This window comes from Leuciscus leuciscus (assembly GCF_965113295.1).
Source record: "Leuciscus leuciscus genome assembly, chromosome: 21".
NCBI classification, from domain to species: domain Eukaryota; kingdom Metazoa; phylum Chordata; class Actinopteri; order Cypriniformes; family Leuciscidae; genus Leuciscus; species Leuciscus leuciscus.
The window spans coordinates 35,292,657-35,316,885 of record NC_138745.1 but is presented as its reverse complement, the minus strand read 5'-3'; the positions used below and the strand labels follow the sequence as shown (position 1 = coordinate 35,316,885).

Below are 24,229 nucleotides of genomic sequence, written 5' to 3'. Positions count from 1 at the left end.
TGCAATCATTATTGTGTTTATCCATTTAAAGCTGCTTTCAAACAATCTGTATTCTATAAAGTGCTATCTATCTATCTATCTATCTATCTATCTATCTATCTATCTATCTATCTATCTATCTATCTATCTACTGTGAGACTGAACAATGAAACTATTTTCTTTTTAGAGCTTCTTTACAGCAGAATTGAACTTTGCATCATTATCATTATTGGTTTATCCATTTAAAGCTGCTTTGAAACGATCTGTATTGTATAAAGTGCTAAGCTATATAAATAAAGGTGAGAGAGAGCTGATAAGAGTAGGGGGAGGGGAGTAGAGGAAAATAAAGGGTAGGGGACTCAAAGAACATTTGTCATTACAGTGCTGTAAATGAGAGAACTTTGACTGTAGCACATGTTCTACACCCTTCTACATTTGTAGTCGAGTACTGTATTTTTGCAGCACTGAGAGACGCGTGCCTTGGGCAAGAGTACAGTCTTTTGTTAGAAGACTCATGAACTGCTATAGTCCTGTAAATATGGTCATCCATCCATCCATCCATCCATCCATCCATCCATCCATCCATCCATCCATCCATCCATCCATCCATCCATCCATATCACCCTGTAGCCCAAGACTTGTTGCCCACGGAAGCTAAACAGGGTTGAGTCTGATTACTACCTGGATGGGAGACCTCCTGAGAAAACCAGGTTTCTGCTGGAAGAGGTGTAAGTGAGGCCAGCAGGGGGCGCTCACCCTGTGGTCTGTGTGGGTCCTAACGCTCCAGTATAGTGATGGGGACACTATACTGTCAAAGAGCACCGTCCTTCGGATGAGACGTTAAAGCGAGGTCCTGACTCTCTGTGGTCATTAAAAGTCCCAGGATGTCCTTCGGAAAAAGAGTAGGGGTGTAACCGTGGCCAAATTTGCACCTTGGCCTCTGTCCATCATCATGGCCTCCTAATTATCCCCATATACTGATTGGCTTCATCACTGTCTCCTCTCCACCAGTAAGCTGGTGTGTGGTGGGCGTTCTGCGCAATATGGCTGCCGTCGCATCATCCAGGTGGAGCTGCACATTGGTGGTGGTTGAGGAGATTCCCCTGTGATGTGGTTCAAGGTTGTAGGTAAGGGAAGGAAGAAGACAGGGGTCGGCGAATACTGGGACACTCGTTTTTATTAGCAAAGTTTCAAATAAATAAAAGGTTGCGCACAGAGCGCGTTCACCGTGCATACAGGCACAGCACAAAGCAAAATAAATAGTCCAGATTCTCGTGTCGATCTCTTTGTGAAGGTAGGCAGCAGACGAGGTCCCAGTCTAGCTCTCTCTCTCTCATTCCCGCCGGCTTATATCCGGTCTCTCCACGCCAATTTCTGCAATCAGACACAGGTGTTCATCATCTGCACTTGACCTACTTACTCACCGCTCGGCTCCGTCTTCTCTCTCCCGCTACAGACTTCGCAAAACCACGCCCCCCTCGCCACATCCCCCTTCTATGTAAAGCGCTTGAGTACCAGGAAAAGCGCTATATAAATGTAACAAATTATCTATCTATCTATCTATCTATCTATCTATCTATCTATCTATCTATCTATCTATCTATCTTTCTATCTATCTATCTATCTATCTATCTATCTATCTATCTATCTATCTATCTATCTATCTATCTTTGTATCTATCTGTCTATCTGTCTGTCTTCTGCAATGTTCAGGTGAGGAATGTGGAACATTCCTAAAGAGTCAAATAGTTTCTTCTCCGGTAAACCTGTGAATATAGTGTTCACTTCCTTAAACTTTCCAAGGCCAGAGGCCAGAGCTGATTCTTTACTTTAAATGAAATGATCAACCATGGGACGTGCATGTCTTATGAATGATGTTGTGTCAATTCAAACAATATATTAAATATATACATATATGACAATTATGACATGTTCTCACTTTAGGAAAGTACCAGCATTTGTCTGTTTGGCCTAATTTTATGTATTCTCTGCGGTCTTTGTAAATTAGTTTCCATGATTAGGATTTGTTGCTGTTTCTCATTGTCTTTTTCCTTCACTGTCGATACCCAAATATTAGACACCCGTTTATCTAATGCTGATCTCCAAACGAGCATCCCGTTTCCCAGATGTTTTAAAAGGCATTACAGTTTACTTTAGGGTTTAGCTTTGAGGTGTTAGTTGCTTTCAAAAAACATTTGAAATGTACAGTATTTTTTGCATTTCTGTTATGATCTTGTTAGTTTGCACAACTTACAAACCTTGCCTTACTTGACCACTGTCTGCATCCTTCCAGATGTCTTAGGGATGAACCCTAAAGCTTTTAATTAGACCATTATTTAAAATAATAATTAATTACCATCATTCAATTAACATGAATCTTTCCAGTGACCTTTGGATCACTCACTGTGTGTTTTAAGGTACTATTTTTGTACATTTGCTTTTGGAAAAACTGCTAAACAAATCAAACTGGCCCGTCATCATTCCATCTAGATTCACATCTATTCGAGCACAGAGTGAAAGAATGTCTTTCTGAATGCAGGCGTACACAAGGAAACTATCAGTTCAAATAACAAATATCTCAATGTCACATGAAAAAACTGGTTTAAGCTATTGTTGAGGAATTACATCTAGTTCCAGTAAAGGTCCACCTACAGTTATTAAAGGCATTGATAAGATTGTGAGCGCTGCAGTTCAGCATCACTGTATTGAACTACTGAAGAGAGAATCTCATAGACCAGTCATCAATCTGAGTTTGCTCTGCAGCAGCATCTGACCTCAGGTAAAGTCACTTCTGTTTTATCCCTTTTGGTCACCAACTTTGAATGGATCTAAATTATTTTGTAAAGTTTTAATGTTTTCTATATTTTGTCAGAAATTTGCCTTTAATGATCTGTGAATGTTATGGTTGTTTTACAAATGTGCAAAACAAAGAAAGAATGACATATAACAAAATATAAGAAACATATTTCATATGTGTGTGTGTGTGTGTGTGTGTGTGTGTGTGTGTGTGTGTGTGTGTGTGTGTGTGTGTGTGTGTGTGTGTGTGTGTAGGTGCCGTTCGTCACAATGAGGTTTCTGATCTCACTGTGTGTGTCACTGCTGCTTCTGATTAATGGTGAGTGCTTTATAATCTGTCTGTAAAATGACTCAATATTTTCCCAATAATAAATAATTATGCTTATATTGTGTATTTAACAGGTGAAATAATCAGTGGACAAACAACAGGTACAATAATTATTTCACTTCATCTAATCTTCAAATTCATCCTTTGTTTTTCATTAAAAAAATATGTAGAAATAAAAGAAGTAGAAATAATTAGTATGGTAAAAGTTTTCCTATTGATATAAAAAAAAAACTTCTTATAATATTTTAGCACAAATTGATATTCACATACTGTAAAAATTCATTTTAATTTGAACAGTTAAAGACTGCAAAAATGTGACAGTAAAAACTTGGTAAGTTCCTGTACAATATGGGAAAACTGTATCTAACGTTACATTTTAGTAAATATTGTTAAATGTACAATTTTTAGAAATAAAAAGACCAATCTTCTTATAATTTACAGTGAAAAACTGTACACTAACATTCCCTAATTCCCTGCATGGCACTTATATTTGATTGTTTTAATTTTAATATTTCTGATCAGTTATGTACATTAGGGTTTTATTTTACATACTATGTTGTTAAATGCATGTTTATTGTATTATTTTAGTGTCGTGTGTTACCATGGTGGTGTAAACTAAACAAATTAAACACTTCAGAGGCCCTATCTCCCATCCCAGCACTATTAAAGGGATAGTTCACTTTGAAATTAAATGTTGGTATGTTTTAGCTTACCTCAAGGGCATCCAAGATGTAGGTGTCTTTTTTTCCGCAGTAGTACACTAGATGTCGCCTTGGCTACTGCAGTTCATTGGAAACCGTAGCCAAGGCGACATCTAGTGTATATATCTATGCACCAGTCTGCGCACAAGTCACACAGCAGGATGCGCCCGCGCTCTCAGATCACTTGGACGTGGCTGTGTTCAAGAGGTAAAAACGATATAAATACTGTTTGTTTTCTCACACAAACCGCTTGTTTCGTGTCTTAGGCCATCAATGTGTATTTACGATGGGGAATTGTTTAATTTGGACGATGGGGAATTGTTTTAATTTGGACTCTGTGCATGCTCTTTGAGATAATGACCATAGACCTGCATTATATGACTGACAGACAAGAACGGTTTGACCTAAAAATATCAAAATTGAAACTACTGCGGAAAAAAAGACACCTACATCTTGGATGCCCTTGAGGTAAGCTAAAACATACCAACATTTAATTTCAAAGTGAACTATCCCTTTAAACAAAACTCAATCTTGAAAAATAAACCATAAAAATGATGGTAACATTTTAGAATAATGCTCTGTCATTAATAAGTAACTATGCAGGAGGTAATGCAGGACTAATGAGTAGTGCTACATTAACACTTCAGCTATTACTATTAACTAATAAACAAGCTAAACTAATCAGTAAGGAATATAGTATTTTGGAGATAGTTCCTTATTATGTAATCAATAATAACTTAATGAGACTAGCCTCATTAATAACTATTAACTAACTGACAATTTATAAGGAACATTATTGTGTGTCTGAGGTGTAATCAGTCATCATTTGGTAAACAAAATGGTAAAATGTACATTCACAGAGGAGTGTCTGATTGTGTTTATCGATTGTTAGATTATCTTATGGTTATTTTCAACCCTTTTGTTTTTTAATCACATAATCATTATCTACTCTATTCTTTATAATTGGTTTTAACATGATGATTTTGCCCATTTGTAAAAATGCAGAAATTGCAATCATCATATTTGCCATTGTGTAATAATGCAAAGTAAAATATAAAATATTGTTAATGCAGAGGTGACAGTCATGTATTGTAAGTAGATTTGGGGAACGTAGATCAACTGCATTAAAATCCACTGACAACTGCACTTTGGTGACTTGATAAGAATAATTTATCTGTCTGGAATCCATTCTGTTGATTTCCTAAAACCTCTAAAGTGTGAGAAAATGACTGAGAACCTGACTATCAGGATTGACTACACGGACAAGGAAATACACAGTTCTTCTCATGAGATGCTCATTCTTTACTGTAGTTCAGAGGATAAAAAGTTCTTTATATCAGTGACAAGTTAATGCCAGATTTACTGTGTGTGAATTAAAACTTCTTAACTTTATACCTAATGCAATAAATACATTAGCAATAAACAAATAATTGATTTAACATTTAAAATGCAATCCTGTTTATTAATATATTAATACATAATATATTAATTAATGTTCATTTATTCAGCTTGTTAAAAAAAAAAATATTAGTATGCACAATTTCATACTAACCTGGATTTGCTGTAAATGCTGTTCACATAATGCATTAAACTCTTCCCATTTTGATAAGGGAGAAAGTAAAAGAAAAAAGAAAAGAATTTTGATTGCTAACACATTATAACTGATACATTCACTATAGCAATTAATTCAGTTCTTAAGACAACAACACATTTCTCAAAACTATAAACACATTTCACTTGTTATCAAACACATTCCAATTTTCTCAACGTTTTATGCAAAACTTTACACAAAAAGGCCCTAATTTTTCACCATGATTTAACCATGTTCACATTCAGAGGACAAAAGTACAGGACTAATCAGTAGTGCTACATTAACACTTCAGCTACTACTATTAACTAATAAACAAGCTTAACTAATCAGTAAGGAATATAGTATTTTGGAGATAGTTCCTTATTATGTAATCAATAATAACTTAATGAGACTAGCCTCATTAATAACTATTAACTAACCGACAATTTATATGGAACATTATTGTGTGTCTGAGGTGTAATAAGACCATTTTTGAAGTAAAAGACATCAAAAACATCTTTTCACTTTAAAATAATGGTCCAGATCACTAGTAGGTCCTGCAGAGTCACTAGGTAACACTTGAGTAATTTGTGATGCATTTATGTCCACGTTGCAAGTAAAAAAAAGACAATTTAAAAACGGAAACGGTGGTGCGTTGAACACTCGGTAACTGCACAAACCTATGGCGAAGCGTTGAGGAAGCGCGAACCTATCAGGAAGCTTAACTCGCCAGAATGGGCCTGGCTGCTGACTATAAAGCAGCCCATTTCGCCATAGGAAATCAGATTTATTGCGCTGATATTCTCCATACAAAGTCTTCACCTTCACCGTCGATGAGCCCAGCAGCGGAACGAGCGATTCTGCCTAGCAGCTCAGCGGACGGCGCCTTCCTGCTTACAGCAACTCGGCGTCGCTCTCCTGATTCGCCGTTTCCCTGCGCCCATCCTGCAAAACACGCTATATCCTTTAAAGCTATCTCAGTGCTCGCTGCGAAACTTGAAAGAGCAAATTTCGACCGTGACGTTGTTTCAAATGTCATACGCTGACTGCTCGTCGTGCAGGACGCCTCTGCACGCCTCAGACGGCCACCACGAGTGTGCTTCATGCCTGGGCCATGGACACGCTGAAGCTGCACTCACGAAAGGCGGCTGCTCTTTTTACTTCCAAGAGCGACACCGCCCCTCGTGCCCTCTCTTTTCTCGCCCCCCTCGAGCTGAGGAGGAAGAAACGGCGGAGTCAGAGGATGCCTGAGCATCTTGAGTCGAGCGAGCCCACGCCGGCTGTGCCCGTGTGCCTCGCTCTCTCCAGAGAGAGATCCTTTGCCTGTCCTGTTCATCGAAGCAGCCGGCCTTGTCTCGTTCGGGGGATCAGAGGAGGAACATGACGACAGCTTGTCATTGGCTGTATCAGAGAGCGAGGAGAGGAAAGGCTCTCTCACAGACCCCGCACCCCCCTACTCAGTCAGACGCTGGCAGCGCCAGAGCGAGTGTGGACGCCGAACTTCTCCGCTTCCTCACCAAGGCCGTCAATGACCTCGGCCTCGAGTGGTCTTCCCCAGAGGAGCCCACCAGGAGCCGCCTCGATGAATGGTTCCTGCCGGGGCGTCAGCAGGCCCCTCGACAGCGCCCAGCCCCGTTCTTCCCAGAGGTGCACAACGAGCTGAAAAAAGTCATGGCGCGCCCCCTACTCAGCCCGCCCGCCCCTCTTCAAGCCCTCCTAGTCTACGGACGGGAGGGAAAAGGAAGATGTTAAGTCTTGGACCCAAGCACACAAACGCTGTTTTAACAACAACCCAAATAAAGCATAAAAAGAGTCCCCGTCCCCAAATGTCATTCAGCCCCTGATCACTCAGGCAAAGACCTGGAAAGCCATCCCTGAGGTGTCAAAATGAGTATTAAACACAATAAATTGAGGCTACTCAATTGCTCGCAGACCACCACGCTTTCACACAGTGGTCGAAACATCAGTGAGGAGCAAAGTAACTCACGTCCTTCGCACCAAAGTATTACATTTAATATCAAAGCTGTTACGCGAGTCAGGCTTTTACAGCCGTTACTTCCTTGTTCCAAAAAAGGACGATGGCCTCAGGCCCATCCTAGATCTCAGACACCTGAAAAAGGCCCTCATTCAGCCTTTCAGAATGCTAAAGACCAAACAAATCCTTGTGCAAATTCGCCCAGGGGATTGGTTTTTGTCAGTGGGTCTGAAAGATGCTTACTTTCACATCCAAATAGCCCCCCATCACAGGCTGTTCTTGAGATCCGCCTTTGAGGGACATGGTCCTGCCGTTCGGACTGTCCCTGGCTCCTCGCAGCCCTTTCCCCCTGAGACAGCGGGGAATGCGCATTTTGAACTACCTCGACGACTGGCTCATTCTAGCCCAGTCGGAGGCCGAACTATTGAACAACAGATACAGGTTTCTCGGCCATCTGGAATGCCTCGGGCTCAGGATCAACTTTTCCAAGAGCATGCTGATCCCCAGCCAGCGTATAACTTTCCTGGGGACAGTTTTCAACTCGCTTTCCAACAGCTAGCGGCTTCGTTCTTGGTGGGCTCTTTCAGGCCACTCAGAACGTTTCAGAGGGCAGTACTCCAACGGGGCCTACTGCATATCAGCATCTTCTTCAGCTCTGGCTGAAACCCTGAGTCCCAGCTCATGCGTGGCATCACGGCCGCTTACACATCAGGGTGAGCCACGGCTGTATCAAAGCCCTGGCCCAGTGGAAAAACACCAGCTGGTACCAGTCTGGTGTAAACATGGGTGTGTGTGGCGAGCAAGATGAGGCAGAGGGCTGCGAGAGAGAGGCACGAGGCCGGTGGCGTGATTACTGATGAGCGACACCTGCGTGACGCACCGGTCTTGTATCTCTCACGGAGGAGCGGAAGCATAAAGGAGGAGCGAAGACAGTGAAGAGCGAGAGAGGACAGGCCTGAACTTGTGTTGTGTTTTATTTTATTGTGACAGCAGTCGTCCGTGAGGGGCTGCTGTCTTTTACTTTTGTTTTGTATTTGTTTTATTTTTATCATTAAAGAGCGCAGTCTCGTGGGTACCTCCCGGCCTGCGAGGGGTGATGGGGGTATGTGGCGAGCAGGACAGTGTGGTCTCAAGGAGAAAGGTGATTTCAACAGATGCCTCCAACTTAGGTTGGGGAGCTCTGTGCGAGGGTAGGTCAGCCTCCGGCCTCTGGTCGAGCTCAGAGAAGCGTCTACATGCCTCGAAATGAGAGCAGTTTTTCTAGCCCAACACCTTCTTTTATGGGTTCACACCAACCTGAGCTCGCTGACAGCGGCGCACACAACGGGCATACTGCACCAGGGTGAAGATATGCTATCTCGAGACAATATTCCCCCGGGGGAATTGTCTCTTCACCCTCAGTCAGTTCAAATTATCTGGAGTGTCTTCGGCAATGCAGAGGTGGATCTCTTTGCCTCAAAAGACAACTCTCACTGCCCAATATTTTTCTCAAAGTACAGGGATGCGCTGGCCCACGAGTGGCCCAGCCTCCCCCTTTATGCATTTCCCCCGGTCATGATGCTCCCTCAGGTCATCAAGCGGATCAGGAAACACAAATGTGCAATCCTTTTTTTTAGCGCCCCTCTGGAAAACCTAGACATGGTTCCCTGAATTGGACACAGCTGTTGGAGACAGCACCATGGCCTATACCGCTGAGGAAGGACCTCCTCACACAGGCGAACAAAACAATTTGGCACCCTTGTCCCGACTTGTGGGCCCTTCCTGTATGGCCCCTCAATGGGTACCCGGGAACCTTCTGGAAAAGGTCCTAAACACTATCACTGAGGCTAGAGCGCCATCAACCAGACGCCTCTACGCTCTTAAATGGTCAGTGTTCACCAGCTGGTGTACAGCTCGGGACTTTGACCCTTACTCATGTGACATACTATTGGTACTTTCCTTTCTGCAAGAGCTGATAGACGCGGGCCGGACCCCCTCCACACTCAAAGTATATGTGGCAGCCATAGCAGCCTTCCATGCTCCTGTGGCCAGCCAGTCATTGGGAAGGAATGACCTGGTCGTGCACTCCCTTGAAGGGGCCAGGAGGCTTAACTCGCCTCGTCCCCCTTCCATACCTGTCTGGGACCTATCTACGGTCCTCAGGGCCCTTAAGGGACCCCCTTTCGAACCGTTTCAGTCGGCCGACTTAAAGCCTCTCTCACTTCTGCTAGCACTAGCATCGGTCAAGCGAGTGGGCGACTTGCAAGCACTCTCATGAGCTCTTCCTGTCTCGAATTCGGGCCTGACGACTCCAGGATCGTCCTCAGGTCAAGACATGGAATGTACCTAAGGTGCTCTCAACTCCGTTCAGAGCCCATGTCATTGCGCCATCGGCTCTTCCCTTGGTGGAAGACGATAGAGAATTTACTCTACTCTGCCATGTTAGGGCTCTCAGAGTTTATCTAGAGCATTCTGCCTCGTTCAGACAGTCAGAACAGCTCTTTGTATGTTTCGGCGGCCGGACCAAAAGGCTTCTGGTCACGAAACAGAGAATATCAAGAAGGATAGTGGACGCTATCTCTTTAGCCTACGCCTCATTGGGCCTGCAATGTCCCATAGGTGTCAGGGCTCATTCTACTAGGGGCATGGCCTCTTCATGGGCTTGGTCCAGTGGTGTACCAATTGAAGACATTTGTGTGGCGGCCGGCTGGTCTTCACCGTCCACATTTGTGAAATTGTATAACTTAGAAGGGCCAGCTTCTACACAAAATGAATGGCGCCCATATCCCTACGGCTTTCTTAAATTAAGATGTAAATCATTAAATAAAGAATGAAACTTAAGCAAATACAACTTGCCCTGCACTAGGAATAAAAAGGTGGAACAATCCATTTACAATCAGTGCAACAGGTCTTCCCCTGCAATAAAATCACACAGCTAATAACCTACCTTAACTTACACGCAGTGTTGGGTGAGTTACTATAAAAACTTACTAGTTACTAAATACATCACTGTACTAATCACTCTCTCTAAAAAGTATTGCATTACTTATTACTATTTACTTATATTTATTAGGCTACTATCACAACCTCAACCAGTCAAACCGTATAAGAATAGACATGAAGAAATTTTAATTCTTTCAAATAAATAAAATAGCATAATTGCATATTATTCTTGAACTGACCAAAGTATCTGGGAGAAGGCTACATTAAAAACCGAATCAGAAGAGAGAGAGACACTCAAGAGCACTGATTAACATCAGGTGTCACTACTCATCAGAGTGGAAACAAAGTAGACAAACAAACAGGCATACACAAAACAACATTATGATTAAGCATATTTTTAACGGAATAGAATTAGGAATTATACGCAGATGATGGTACATTGTGGAAAATAGAAAATGAAATACAGAATATATAACAAAACTCCTTCAAAAAGCAATAACAGAGATAGAAAGATGGTCCATTACATCGGTTTTTAAGTTGTCCGTTAGTAAATCAAACTGTATGGTTTTCTCAAGGAAAAATATTCCTGAAAATATCAAATTATTTTTGTATGGGAATCCATTAGAAAGAGTGTCAGTATTTAAGCACTTAGGATTATGGTTTGATAGCAAATACACATGGAGAACATAAAAGCAAAAAAGTTATAAATGTGATGAGGGCTGTATCAGGATGTGGATGGGGTGCAGATAAAACAACAATGATTCATATATATATATAGAGGTATGCTAAGACCCATTTTTTATTATGGTTGTACATTATATAGAGCAGCAGCTAAATCAAACCTGAAAAATTACAGGCTAAAGCTTTAAGAGTATGTACCGGAGCACCTCAACATACTCCAAATAATGCAGTAATGACAGCAACAGAAGAACTGCCACTAGATATAAGAAAAAAACGAGATATCCATGGCATATTGGAGTAAATTGGAAAGCAATAAACAAGAACATCAAACTAAGAAAGTACTAGAAGACTGTTGGGATTTGGGAATATAAAATAAATACAGGAAGGGGTTTTGGATGGATAATAAAAGGTGAAGTAGGTACATGGTAACTACATGTGTACAGTATGTAACTACAGTGTAAATACACACTGGTACATAGTATCTACAGCTGTAATATTTGTGTAACTACACATATGTAACAACCACATAATGGTATGTGTAAGTACAAATGTGTAACAGGACATTGGTAACAACACTTTTTTCACTTCAGTAAGTACACATGTGTAACAGGAATTTTGTAACAACAATTTGTATTTACAAAAGTTGTTCCACTTCCACATGCAATCTTAAATACTGCAGTTACCAGTTTGGATATACATTTATTTAATTTCAAACAATGTCAGTATGTTAAAAGCAGATTTAGTTTCACAGTGGCAGAGTTTTCCAATGTTTTTTTGTTGTTGTTTTTTTTGTTTTTTTGTTTTGTTTTTTGGGCAGTCTAAAGGACCCAGCTGCAGGTACACTAAAGTTTTACTAAAGAATCTGTTAAACTGTTGAGTGTAATGTGTATCAATAAACATTGTTTAGCTTTACAATTTTTTTCTCTTTTTGCAGTCCTCTATACTTTATTTACTGAGAAGTGATCAATGTTTAATACTTGGTAATTTCACCCATGCAATTGTTAAATTACTTTTAAGTGGGAAGTTCCTATGAAATTATCATGTAATGACACTGATGGTACACAGCAATTACCTTAACAATCACACTTTATATTAAGTGGACAGTTCCTGCAGAGTTACCATGTAAGTACACTGTTATTATAGTGTTACACAGATGTTTAGGTTTTGCATATTACACAGTAAGTTGTGACCGTTTTACACTTTATTTTGAGTGGACAGTTCCTGAGAAGTTACCATGTAAGTACACTGGTATCACAAGGGGAAACTTTAGATACATGGTATACACATAGGAATTATCATGGTTTCCATAAAGTTTCAGTGTATTCCAAACTGGTAACTGCAGAATTTAAGACCGCTTGTGGAAGTGGAATAACTTGTGTACATATTGTTGTTACAAAATTGTAGTTACATAATTCATGTTACACGTGTACTTACTGAAGTGAAAAAAGTGTTGTTACTTACACATACCATTCTGTGGGTTGTTACATATGTGTAGTTACACAAATATTACAGCTGTAGATACTATGCACCAGTGTGTACTTACACTGTAGTTACATACTATGTACACATGTAGTTACCATGTAAGTTCACAGGTATTAGGGCCACTTAATATAAAGTGGGACCGGTAGGGGTAAATCTAAATAAGAATATAGAAATACATGAAAACAATAGTAAATTATATGTAGAGAAATACGTACAAGACAAATATTTTTCATATTTACAGATGGATCAAAGATACCAGAATCTGGGGTGACTGGTAGGAATATTCCAGAATTTGAAATAAGCATATTCAAAAGATTAGCAAATAATTTAGCAATATATACAGTAGAATCAGTGGCAATAATGGTTGCATTATAGTGTACAGAAGATCTTAGACCAGATAGAGTAATTATATGTTCAGACTCTATGTCAGAACTTAATAGTTTAGTATCAAATAAATCCTTTAGAGAAGACATGTTTAACGATATGACATTACATTTGTGAGAGAAGGGTATAAAGGATACACTTGTTGAAGGTTTAGTCAGTTTATCTAATACATCCCAATTTTACAACCCCAAAATCTTCTCTTTCAGACACACAGATGTTAGATGTTTACCTGTACTCTTGTGTTTGACACCTCAGTGAATGAGTGAATGAGTCTTTTTTTCTTTATTCTCTCAGAACCTACAACTTCCATCTCTGATCCATGCTATGATTATAAAACTCTTGATGAATATTGGAGAGACATACGGCAAAGCTCATATCAGTACTCTGGATATGATGACACTCTTGTTGAATGGAGTGGCTGGTATCGGCTGTATCTGAATGGAGAAAGTGCCCAGATGTCTGAGTGGTGTGTGAGTATTGTGGGATGTGGTGGTCAAACTGGACTGTATCTCAGCGGTTCTCATCCAACACTTGAGGATGGAGTGGTGACCCGTGAAGTCGTGGGAAATAATGCATGGTGGTGGTGGAGTGATTCCCGTGAGTGTGGCGCCTACAATTCCACATCCATCCGAGTCAAAGCCTGTCTAGGAGATTATTACGTCTATGAATTGGTCAAACCCATCATATCATCCCCCCAGCCTATGTACTGTGCAGGTACAATTTTAACCCTTTTCTTTGGGATATTTGTTATGATTATTTATTTCACTATAATGAGCTCTATCTGTTAGCTAATTTAACATTCATCTTTTGTTTTATAAAAATAAGCATGTTTTAACTATAATCAGTGGTGTGCAGTCCATTATCCATTCTGTATAGTAGGTTATGTTACAGATCAATAGCACCTAGATCTCTTTGTTACAAAATTCCTCAAATCACACTTTAGGCCATTTGCTTAATAATTAATATGTATACTGTTTATGAACAGATCGTAATATTACTCCACAGTCTATTATTGCAGTCAAGTCTTTGTCAGAAAAGTCTTATTTGCATAGCTTTTAGCCATTTTTTTGCCAATGTTGCTCTGCCTATACAGGCTGCTGTCAGTACTGTAGACTTAACCCATTTTGAGCCTGAAAGTACACAGCTGGTTAGAATATAATTGTTCAAAATTATGTAATTTACTGTCATAATAGGTTTTAGGATATACTACTCTTGAATATACTGTATAGGCAATATATTTAATAATACTTTTGCAAACTTCATGACAGTTGCTTTCCAAAGCATCAGCAGTGATCCCTGCTACAACTATGAGTCTCTGGATCGTCCCTGGAGAGCCAACAATGAAAGTGGAGATTTCATTTGCGATGACATGTTCTCCTGGAATGGCTGGTATCGGCTTTTCTACTATGGAATGGACATCCGGATGCCAGAGACCTGTGTTAGTTCATACACCTGTAACACAGACATCAATCTGTGGCTCAGTGATCCTCACCCTCAGATAGAGGATGGAGTGGTGACCAGGGAGGTCTGTGGTGGAACATATTGGGGAAGCTGCTGTGATTATAAGTTTAGACCCATCAGAGTGAAAGCGTGTCCAGGCAATTACTATGTCTATGAACTTGTGAATCAAGCATGGTGGTGTTCAGGATACTGTACAGGTACTGTGCTTTTCTGATTTATTCAAGTATTTCAAAACTTTTAAAATGATTTTTGTCATGACATGAACATTCTTTCTTTTTAGATGTCAACACTATTTCACAGGCGGTTTCCACTATAAGTCCAAATATATTCACTGGATCCAGCATCACCTTGAGTAAGCTGCAAATAATATATATGAACGAATATTTGAGTGTTATTAAAAATTATCTATTTTTTCCCCAATTAAAGATTTGCATTACAGTGAAAATGGCCATTTTATGCATAAACATTTTCACTATTACACCGTCACATTGCATGAATGATTTAAGAATCTCATGATTATTACAGTGTTTGACTGATTCAGATTTTCACTTGTGAAGTTTCTCATTGAAATATAACTTGTTTGTTTTGGTCTCATCATCTCTCTCTAACAGATTATGACCCGTGTAATAACTACAACATGCTCGACAACTACTGGAGAAGCACACTCAATTACTGGTCTATGTTTGGATACATATCTGATCATGATGACACTCGTGTAGAATGGGATGGCTGGTATCAACTCTTCATTAATGGATCAAGTGCTCAGATGCCTGAGTGGTGCTTTTATTACATGTCATGTGGGGGTTATAGTTCTCTGTGGCTTGGTGGCTCTCATCCTCGGCTAGAAGATGGAGTTGTTACCCGTGAAGTTTACGGTACTCACTATGATCAGTGCAGTCGCTACAGATCCGACCCGATCCAAGTCAAAGCTTGTCCTGGAAATTATTATGTCTACAGATTTACCAGACCAACTCTTTCAATCCCGGCTCCTGTATATTGTGCAGGTATATTCATTCATCTTTATATTTGACATGCTTATCATGATTTGTATTGGTTTGTATACATAGTATCATCTTGAATATAGTTAATCTTCAATATATAATGCTATCTTCCTACTTTTTCCTTAATAGTTCCTTTCTCCACCCCAAGTGTTGATCCCTGCTTCAACTATACCAGTCTGGATGAGCCTTGGAGATCCACCAACAACTCTTACTATAATAACTATTACTACTATGGCATGTGTGATTTTAATGTGGAGTGGAATGGCTGGTACAGGATGTTCTACAATGGTGAAAATGCTCAGATGCCAGAATCATGTGTAAATCAGTACACCTGTGGCACTTATGAACCACTGTCGCTCAGCGGCCCTCACCCACAGCTGGAAGATGGAGTGGTCACCCGTCAGGTCTGTGTCTCCTCATGGAGTGGCTGCTGTGACTACACATCCCACCCTATAAGAATCAAAGCCTGTCCAGGAAATTACTATGTTTATGAGTTTGTCAAGCCAATGTTTTGTGGAGCTTACTGTGTTGGTGAGCACTTGTATGATCTTCAATAATTGACTTTTCTGGATTTTGTTTAAAAATTATTGAAGTTGATATAAAATGTTCCTTATACCAGAAGCCTCAAGTCAGTCCATCTCATCAGCGTCTACAACAACTGAGACGATCCCATCCATAGAATCCATTACTCCACCAATCACAACCACTGGTAAAGTCTTGCATCCTTTAAAAACTCTCTTGAGCATCTTTTTTGGACGTGTTTTTATTAAACATGATCTCTTGAAATGTTCCTGTTGATGGCATTACGTAAATTCATAATAATTTCTGCAAAAAACACATTAGGAATAAGAAATACAGCTCACAAATAAGTATGCAATCCAGACTCTATATATTAAAATGTAAACATAGAATGCAATTTTAGATAAAGTGAAGTACTGAAAATGTATTAATAGTGAAAACTAAACCACCAGTGTTTCTCAAACTCAGTTTATAACCCATGTTCACATACATCAACCATCAGAGACAGGGAATTACTGCATGTACACACAAAAATATAAAAGAGTCAGAGGGCCCTATTTTGCACCCGCGCACAGCGGACTTTTCCCTCTACAGACGCACATTGGCAAACTAAGGAGTGAACTTGCGCTCCCGGGGGCGGTTCAGCACAAAGAGGAGGCGTGTTCCGGCGCAAACGTTCCCTGGTGCTATTTTGCAGGTTTAGAAAACAATCGTTGCGCATGTTATTCATATGCTATTTTAAGGGCGCATGCTTGGCCATAATCAATGTAGCGTGTGCACAACACACATACACTTTGATTCTCTCATCTACACAGAAGCAGCAGTTTTCATTTTTGCAAATCATACATTATTACAAGGAAAAATATTAACACACGAGGGAAATCATTGTTGTGTCCATAAAGATGTGAAAAAATATGCATAAATCTAGCTTACACATTTACCAAAATTATCATACGCCTGTTTAACCGAAGCTAATTTGGGTGGGTTTCTCCCATCCTCATACAATGTCACTTCTCTGTGTTTTACGGCCGTGATGAGAACGTACTCGGTTACTAACGTAACCTCGGTTCTCTCTAGAAGAGGGAACGAGTACTGCGTAAGATATCTTACGCTAGGGGAAAATCCTTTTCCGCGAGATATTGAAGCCAAAAATTATCCTTAATTTTGTAATAATGCAAAACGCGTTGCAGCAGCAATGCAGACATAGGCGAGACAGCTCGCGCGCCTATTGGCTGCTCTGCGGCAACTGCAGCAGCCTATCGAGCGAGGCCTGGCGTGACGCCAGACCCAATCAGGGCACTTCGCGCCCGCTGCGTCACGTCCCGCCGAAATGGGCGTGGTCTAGGCCTATAAATATCGCTCGCAGGCAGCTATTATCTGGTTTTTCATCATCGAAGCAACCAGAGCGTGTGCATGCACGGCAAGATACGCAGTACTCGTTCCCTCTTCTAGAGAGAACCGAGGTTACGTTAGTAACCGAGTACGTTCTCTTACGAGAGGTCTCTCGTACTGCGTAAGATATCTTACGCTAGGGGACCCAATGTAAAACGCCGTGCATGCTGAGATCTGACACCAAAGACCCAAGGGCGAAAGCCCGGGGTACATATAGTGCACAATCACTCAGTGAACTCACAGAGAGTCCGGGAAGAAGGAGGGGTGCAGCCTCACTTTTCCACATAAAGTAGCGTCGAAGGGACGCGAATTTCATCATACAGACAGGGCGGGGTACGGCCTGAACTGATGGGAAAAAATGTGGGTCTTACACAGTTTGCCCAGCTTTAAACTGTCGAACATCGAGCTGTGCTCAGCAAACGCAGCATTCTGAGCTGAACGCATCAGGTCAGATAATACTGGTAGTTTAGACCGACAGCAGCCTGGCCTGCAGGGCGGGAACCTCTAGGTTATAAAACCTTATAAATGTAGACGGGGAGGCCCAGCCTGCCGCCATACAAATATCTTGCAAGGCAATCCCACTTGACCAGGCCCACGAAGAGGCCATGCCTCTCGTGGAATGCGCTCTGACACCCAAAGGGCACTGCATGCCCTTGGAGGCATATGCCAGCGCTATAGCATCAACTATCCATCTGGATAGGCTCTGTTTCGACGCGGCTAGTCCCTTAGAACGTCCGCTAAACGAAACAAAGAGCTGTTCCGTCTGTCTGAAAACAGACGAGCGAGACACATAAGCTCGTAATGCCCTGACTGGGCAAAGGAGGCTCGCGTCTCTTTCCTCATCAGGGACCGGTAGGGCTGACAGAGAGATAATCTGCGCCCTAAACGGTGTGTTGAGGGATTTTGGAACATAACCGTGCTTAGGTTTGAGTATAACTTTTGAGTCATTGGGCCCAAACTCCATGCACGCCGCGCTCACAGAGAGCGCGTGCAGATCCCCTATGCGCTTCACTGAAGCGAGAGCCAGCAAAAACACTGTTTTGAAAGACAGGTGTTTTAAATCGATTGACTGCAAAGGCTCAAATGGCGCACCTTTCATGGCTTCCAGAACCGTAGAAAGGTCCCATACGGGGACTGAGGGAGGTCTGGGAGGATTCAGTCTCTTAGCTCCTCTAAGGAAGCGGATGACTAAATCGTTCCTTCCTATTGACTGACCAAGCGTTGTTTCTGAGAACGCTGCTATAGCCGCCACATAAACTTTGAGCGTGGAGGGGGCCCTGCCCCCATCCAACAGCTCTTGTAGGAAGGAAAGCACCTCCGTCACATCACAGTTTGTGGGTGACACACCACGGGCTGTGCACCAGCCCGAAAACACTGACCATTTCGAAGAATAGAGTCGTCTTGTAGACGGAGCTCTAGCCTGCGTGATCGTGTTTAATACTCCTTTAGGGAGTCCAACATGTACCCGTTGATGGCCCAGACATGAAGGGACCATAGTTCCGGGTGAGGATGCCAGATCGAGCCGCGGGCCTGTGAGAGGAGATCTCTCCTCACTGGTACTGGCCACGGGGCAGTACTTGCTAACTGCATCACGGCTGGGAACCAAGGTTGGTTTTTCCAGAACGGTGCTACCAGCAGTACTGAGCATCCTTCTTCCCTGATCCGTTCTATCACCTGAGGCAGGAGAGAGACGGGGGGAAAAGCATAGAGCGGGCGGCGGGGCCACACATGGGACAGCGCGATTTATGTAGGACACCTACACCTACCGGACATGTTGTCCGAACGGACCAAGACGTGGTGACCTTTTATTTGGGGACAAAAACGCGTCAGTGCGTTGTCTACTGCCAGCATTTCGAGGCAGTTTATGTGCAGGAGCTTCTCCCGTTCTGACCACTGGCCGAAGAACGGTCTGCCCTCGAGCAGCGCTCCCCATCCCGAGGTGGACGCGTCCGTGGACACCACTTTCACCCTCGAGGAAGTCCCCAGGCTTACACCTGATTGGTACCAGTCGTTCGCTTTCCAGGGTTTCAGAGCTGTAACGCATTTCTGATTGACCCTGAGGCGAAGCAAACCGGGTGCCCACGCTTCGCGTGGGACTCGCGCTTTCAGCCAAAACTGCAGCGGGCGCATGCGTAGCAGACCCAGCTGGAGCACTGACGATGCTGAGGCCATGAGACCTAGCATCTTCTGAAATCTTTTGAGCGGGACAGACGCGCCGCAGCGAAAAGAGTTCGCTGTGCGTCGAATGTCTACCGCGCGCTGTTGTGATAGTCGCGCTATCATGGATAGTGAGTCCAGTTCTGTGCCCAGGAAAGATATTTTCTGACTGGGTGACAGGGAGCTCTTCGCCCAATTGACACTCAGACCCAAATCCTCGAGGTGATCGAGTAAAATGGTCGTGTGTTCTATGAGCACTGCGCGAGATTGCGCTAGAATCAGCCAATCGTCCAAATAGTTCAGCACTCGCATGCCTCTCATTCTGAGGGGTGCGAGCGCCGCGTCCATGCACTTCGTAAATGTACGGGGTGCTAGGGACAAACCGAACGGCAGGACTGTGTACTGATATGCCTGGCCCTCGAAGGCGAATCTCAAATATCGCCTGTGACGTGACGCTATCTGTATTTGAAAATACGCGTCTTTCAGATCTATTGACACAAACCAATCTCCTTGGCGAATCTGCACAAGGATTTGCCTGGTCGTGAGCATCCTGAACTGTCGCTTCACAAGCACTTTGTTCAGCTGCCTTAGATCTAGTATGGGTCTGAGACCCCCGTCTTTTTTCGGTACCAGGAAGTATCTGCTGTATAGCCCTCCCTCGCTCTGATCTTGAGAGAGAGGTTCTATGGCCCCTTTGCTCAATAGTTTCGTCACTTCGGCTCGAAGTAGATGTGCTACTTCTGTTTTTACCGTGGTCTCGACGCGCGCCACATAGCGGCGAGGGCGTCGGCGAAACTGCAGCGAATAGCCTCTTTCTATAATGTTCAGCACCCACTTCGAAACCCCGGGTAGCTTTGCCCATGCGTCTGCATGGATAGCTAGGGGTCGAATACGAAGCGCGCTCCGCTCGCTCAGCGATGGAGAAGCTTCGGTGTGCTGTAACACAAGCGTGTCGCTCGTGACATTTGAGGCATGGGGCGCGCTGATGACAGCGGGCAGATTGCCCGCGCTCGACTCCTCTACGGTGGTTAACCGCGAGGGGGAGGGCTGGGCGGTTCCCGTGGGAACTGTCATGTCTATGTGTGGATGTGGGCGCGGGACAGCGGGCACATTTATCACACTGAAAGCATCGTTCGCTTGCGTGAAGCGAGTGCACGTTGGTTTCGTTTTTACAGAAACCGTGAGACATGCATAACGTGGTGTTAGTGGGCACTGGGTAGTGGGCACGTTCACCATGTTTGAAGCGCAACCGATCTGAGTCGGTTTTATGTGCGCGAGCCCTGTGTGACAGGCTGTGCTTATGTGTAGGGATGGGCACTGGGCAGTGGGCATTCTTACTACACACGAAACACCATCGGCCGTGGCCGGGACACCAGAAAATACACTCTTTTGGGGATTTATCTGGGTAGCCGTGAAAACAGCATTTGTGTGCAGGCAAGCGGGTGACAGAACCGACTTGTTGGCTGCAGAAAACACTGGAACAGTCACATTTTCTGGAACTGGACGAGCGAATAGCTTTGGTGTGAGTCCGGCCGCAGCGGGACTGGAACACCGTCGTTTTCCTAGCTGTGCTAGGACGACTTCGGGGCCTCGGGCTTCACCGTGATCCTAGGTCGCGAGCCGCGTCCTGCGGGGCGGCGACCGGATGAGCGGGAGCGCGGTCTCGCGCTTCTGGCCTGGCGGCGCTGTGAAGTGGAGGCAGTGGACGGTGGCTGTGGCTGTGAGCTCTGAGCAGACGGTTTCGCACGGCCTGCTGCAGAGCTGGAGCGCTTCGGGAGGAAGTGCTTCATGGCCTGAGACGCTTTCTGTACCTCTGCGAATCTCTCCGCGAAATCTTTGACGGAGGATCCAAAGAGGCCTGTGGCGGAAAGCGGGGCGTCGAGGAACGCGGTGCGTTCAGACTCGGCCATTTCCGAGAGCGTCAGCCAGAGATGTCTCTCAGACACGGTGAGAGAAGCCATAGTCCGTCCAATGGCTTGCGCTGCGGACTTAGTAGCACGAAGAGCGAGGTCCGTGGCACTCCTTAAGTCCGGCACACAGATCGCGTCAGGTCCTTCCTCATCCAGCTTACGGAGGAGATCGGCCTGGAAGATCTGGAGCGTTGCCATGGTGTGCAACGCTGACGCAGCTTGCCCGGCGGCGGAGAAAGCGCGGTGGAGCAAGCTCGACGTCGTGCGGCAAGCTTTAGAGGGCAGGGCCGGCTTAGCGCGCCGTCCAGCGGAGGGCGGGCATAAGTGGGCCGCTATCGCCTCTTCAACCGGCGGCAGCGAGAGGTATCCTCTGTTCTTGGCATCGTCAACGGCGGAGAATGCCAAAGAAACAGCAGGACGCACTCTAGCAGAATAGGGGGCGCTCCAGGACTTGGCGACTTCTTCGTGTAACTCAGGAAGAAAAGGCGCCGGTCTGGACACAGGCGAAGCGCGCTCCCCAGGCAGGAAAAATCCATCCAGCCGGTTGTGAGCGGGCTGCTCAGGCGAAGACCACTCGAGGCCGAGGCTCGCCGCGGCCTGTGCGAGTACTCGCATGAGTTCCGTCTCAATAGAAGCTCTCTTGCCTGACGAAGTGCGGGCAGGGGGTGCGGGGTCCTCAGAGCCCGCCCAATCCTCACTGCCTGACGCCAGGATAGAGCAGGAATCATCCTCTCCCAGCAGGGCTTCCTCATCCGCGATATCAACGGAAGCGGCGGCAGACGGCGGCCGCTGTCCGTCAGGAAGCGAAACAGAAGAAGCCGGGGAAGCAAGCGGGCGAACCGGCGAGCTTTGGCGGCTGAGGGAGGGTTCCGGGGCCCGCTGGGCACGGCGCTTTTTACGGCGCGACGCCGCGGCGGGCGGGGGAGCAGTCTCGGTGAAGACGGCTAGGCGAGTCCTCAGAGTCGCCATTGCCATCAGCTCGCAGTGAGGGCATCCGCCGTCAGCGAGCGCGAGAGCTGCATGTTCCTCACCCAGGCAGGAAACGCAGATCACGTGGCGGTCCCCGTCGCTGAGTGTGGCTCTGCACGAGCCGCAGGAAGGCATCTTTAAAAAGACGCTAGCTCTTTTAGAAATGTGTGTCGCGGCGGCGACACACACACACAGAAATACAGTGCAAATAAAAGAGAAGGATATAAGCGCCGGAAAGCGCAGCAGGAAGGCAGGAAGGCGGCGCGGCCAGCGACTTCAGTGACTCGTCCCGCTGAAGGTGCTCTCTCTCGACGGCGCGGCTTCTAATCCAGCTCCAGCGATGCGTGTGCTTCGCTTGAAGGATGAAAAATCAGATAATAGCTGCCTGCGAGCGATATTTATAGGCCTAGACCACGCCCATTTCGGCGGGACGTGACGCAGCGGGCGCGAAGTGCCCTGATTGGGTCTGGCGTCACGCCAGGCCTCGCTCGATAGGCTGCTGCAGTTGCCGCAGAGCAGCCAATAGGCGCGCGAGCTGTCTCGCCTATGTCTGCATTGCTGCTGCAACGCGTTTTGCATTATTACAAAATTAAGGATAATTTTGGCTTTAATATCTCGCGGAAAAGGATTTTCCCCTAGCGTAAGATATCTTACGCAGTACGAGAGACCTCTCGTAAGAGAACGTTGCTCTCCTCGGCTGCCGCTCCTGGCGCGCGCCTGGCAGATCCGCCGTTATAATAGCAATCCACCATGGAACAAGCCTGCTCTTAAAGGGAATATGAGATGTCGCTCTGATTGGTTTATTTCACGTTACGCCCAAACCACACCTATCAGGGCCGTGCAGAGACCTCTGGAGGGGCAGGTGCTCAAAGTATAAAAGGGGGCACATGGAACAAGGCTTAAAATAGGGCTGTGCTCAAAATATCAATACAGTAATATATCAATACGGATGATTCTGTATTGATACGGCAGCAAATGCATTGATGCAGTTTTGAAAAAGAAACAGAACAGAAAAGACAAATTTTAAGTTTAAAAGTTAAAAAAATGATTTATGTGCACCTATTAATAACTCTGGGATTAGAAACTGAAGTATCTTAGTTGTCGCAACCTGATGGCTTTTTCTTCTCTGTTATACAGAATAATAAAGAACAGCTGTTATAGTGAACTGTGTAGGACAAAATCAACGTGGCCCATGTTTCGTACAGTATAGTTTTATTTAATGCCATATCAGCATCTCTGGCTATTTTCATGGCAAAAACTGATTTACAAAAATACAAGAGTTACATTTATACAATGCAAATAAAAACAAAGCAAACAGAAACAGCAATTAATACTTTACAAGATTTTTAACATTAATGTTATACTGTTCTGGTAAATTCTTACTAAAGTCCTTAAGTGAGTTTGCTGCCTTTGCTGTTGTTACTGCTGCTGCTGATGATGATGATACTGCTGGAGTTGATCTGAGACTGTAGACATTAAAACAAACATAGGAGATATATTAGCTGATTAAACAATTTTTATGTGACCATGACAAGATGTAAAGATTGCTGACAGTGTTTGGAACTGGCTCACTAGCTCACTGACCTGCTGTAAAGCTGCAGATTCTGCCCAGGCTGCTATAATATAATAATAGTATATAATAGTACTAGGGGAGATGTTCACAGAGGCTACTACACACAAAACATAAGGTACTGGTAAGCCTTACCAGAGTTGTGATAATAATTTTTAAGGCACTCTACGTTTTTTAAATAAATACTGTAATAATAATAATAGTTTAAAGTAAAAATAATAGTTTTTAGTCAAATAACATACAAAGACCAAGCTAATGTTACTTCTACAGGCTACACACAGCAATATAAACAACATATCTGCATGCTCTCTTCACGTCGATCTTGTAAAATAATAATAATAATAAGTAAACAAACATCAAAATCACTTCGCTGAGAATAAAACACCACTTACCAGCAGCCGCAGAGTTGAAGATATCCTGTGGTAGTGCGCTT

The 24,229-nt window shown here is 43.9% G+C and overlaps 2 protein-coding genes across 6 annotated transcripts in view; both read left to right on the top strand.

Annotated features, from left to right (window-relative positions):
• LOC309485166 (uncharacterized protein) overlaps nt 1-24,229 on the top strand; it is a 198,682-nt gene that overhangs the window by 31,090 nt on the left and 143,363 nt on the right. The window contains exons 1-9 of one of the 4 annotated variants that reach the window (XM_082151833.1): nt 2,600-2,757; nt 3,030-3,093; nt 3,177-3,203; nt 13,112-13,531; nt 14,086-14,475; nt 14,559-14,630; nt 14,890-15,282; nt 15,409-15,810; nt 15,899-15,988. The exons of 1 other annotated variant lie outside the window; for it this stretch is intronic. In XM_082151833.1, coding sequence (XP_082007959.1) covers nt 3,045-3,093; nt 3,177-3,203; nt 13,112-13,531; nt 14,086-14,475; nt 14,559-14,630; nt 14,890-15,282; nt 15,409-15,810; nt 15,899-15,988 — 1,843 coding nt within the window. In that variant the 5' untranslated portion in view covers nt 2,600-2,757; nt 3,030-3,044. Of the gene's footprint in view, nt 1-2,599; nt 2,758-3,029; nt 3,098-3,176; nt 3,204-13,088; nt 13,532-14,085; nt 14,476-14,558; nt 14,631-14,889; nt 15,283-15,408; nt 15,811-15,898; nt 15,989-24,229 lie in introns of those variants that run through there. 2 more of the 4 variants (XM_082151834.1, XM_082151832.1) reach the window with 2 other exon arrangements.
• The window catches only part of LOC309485169 (alpha-tectorin-like), a 163,378-nt gene that overhangs the window by 54,756 nt on the left and 84,393 nt on the right, over nt 1-24,229 (top strand). The window lies entirely within an intron of this gene.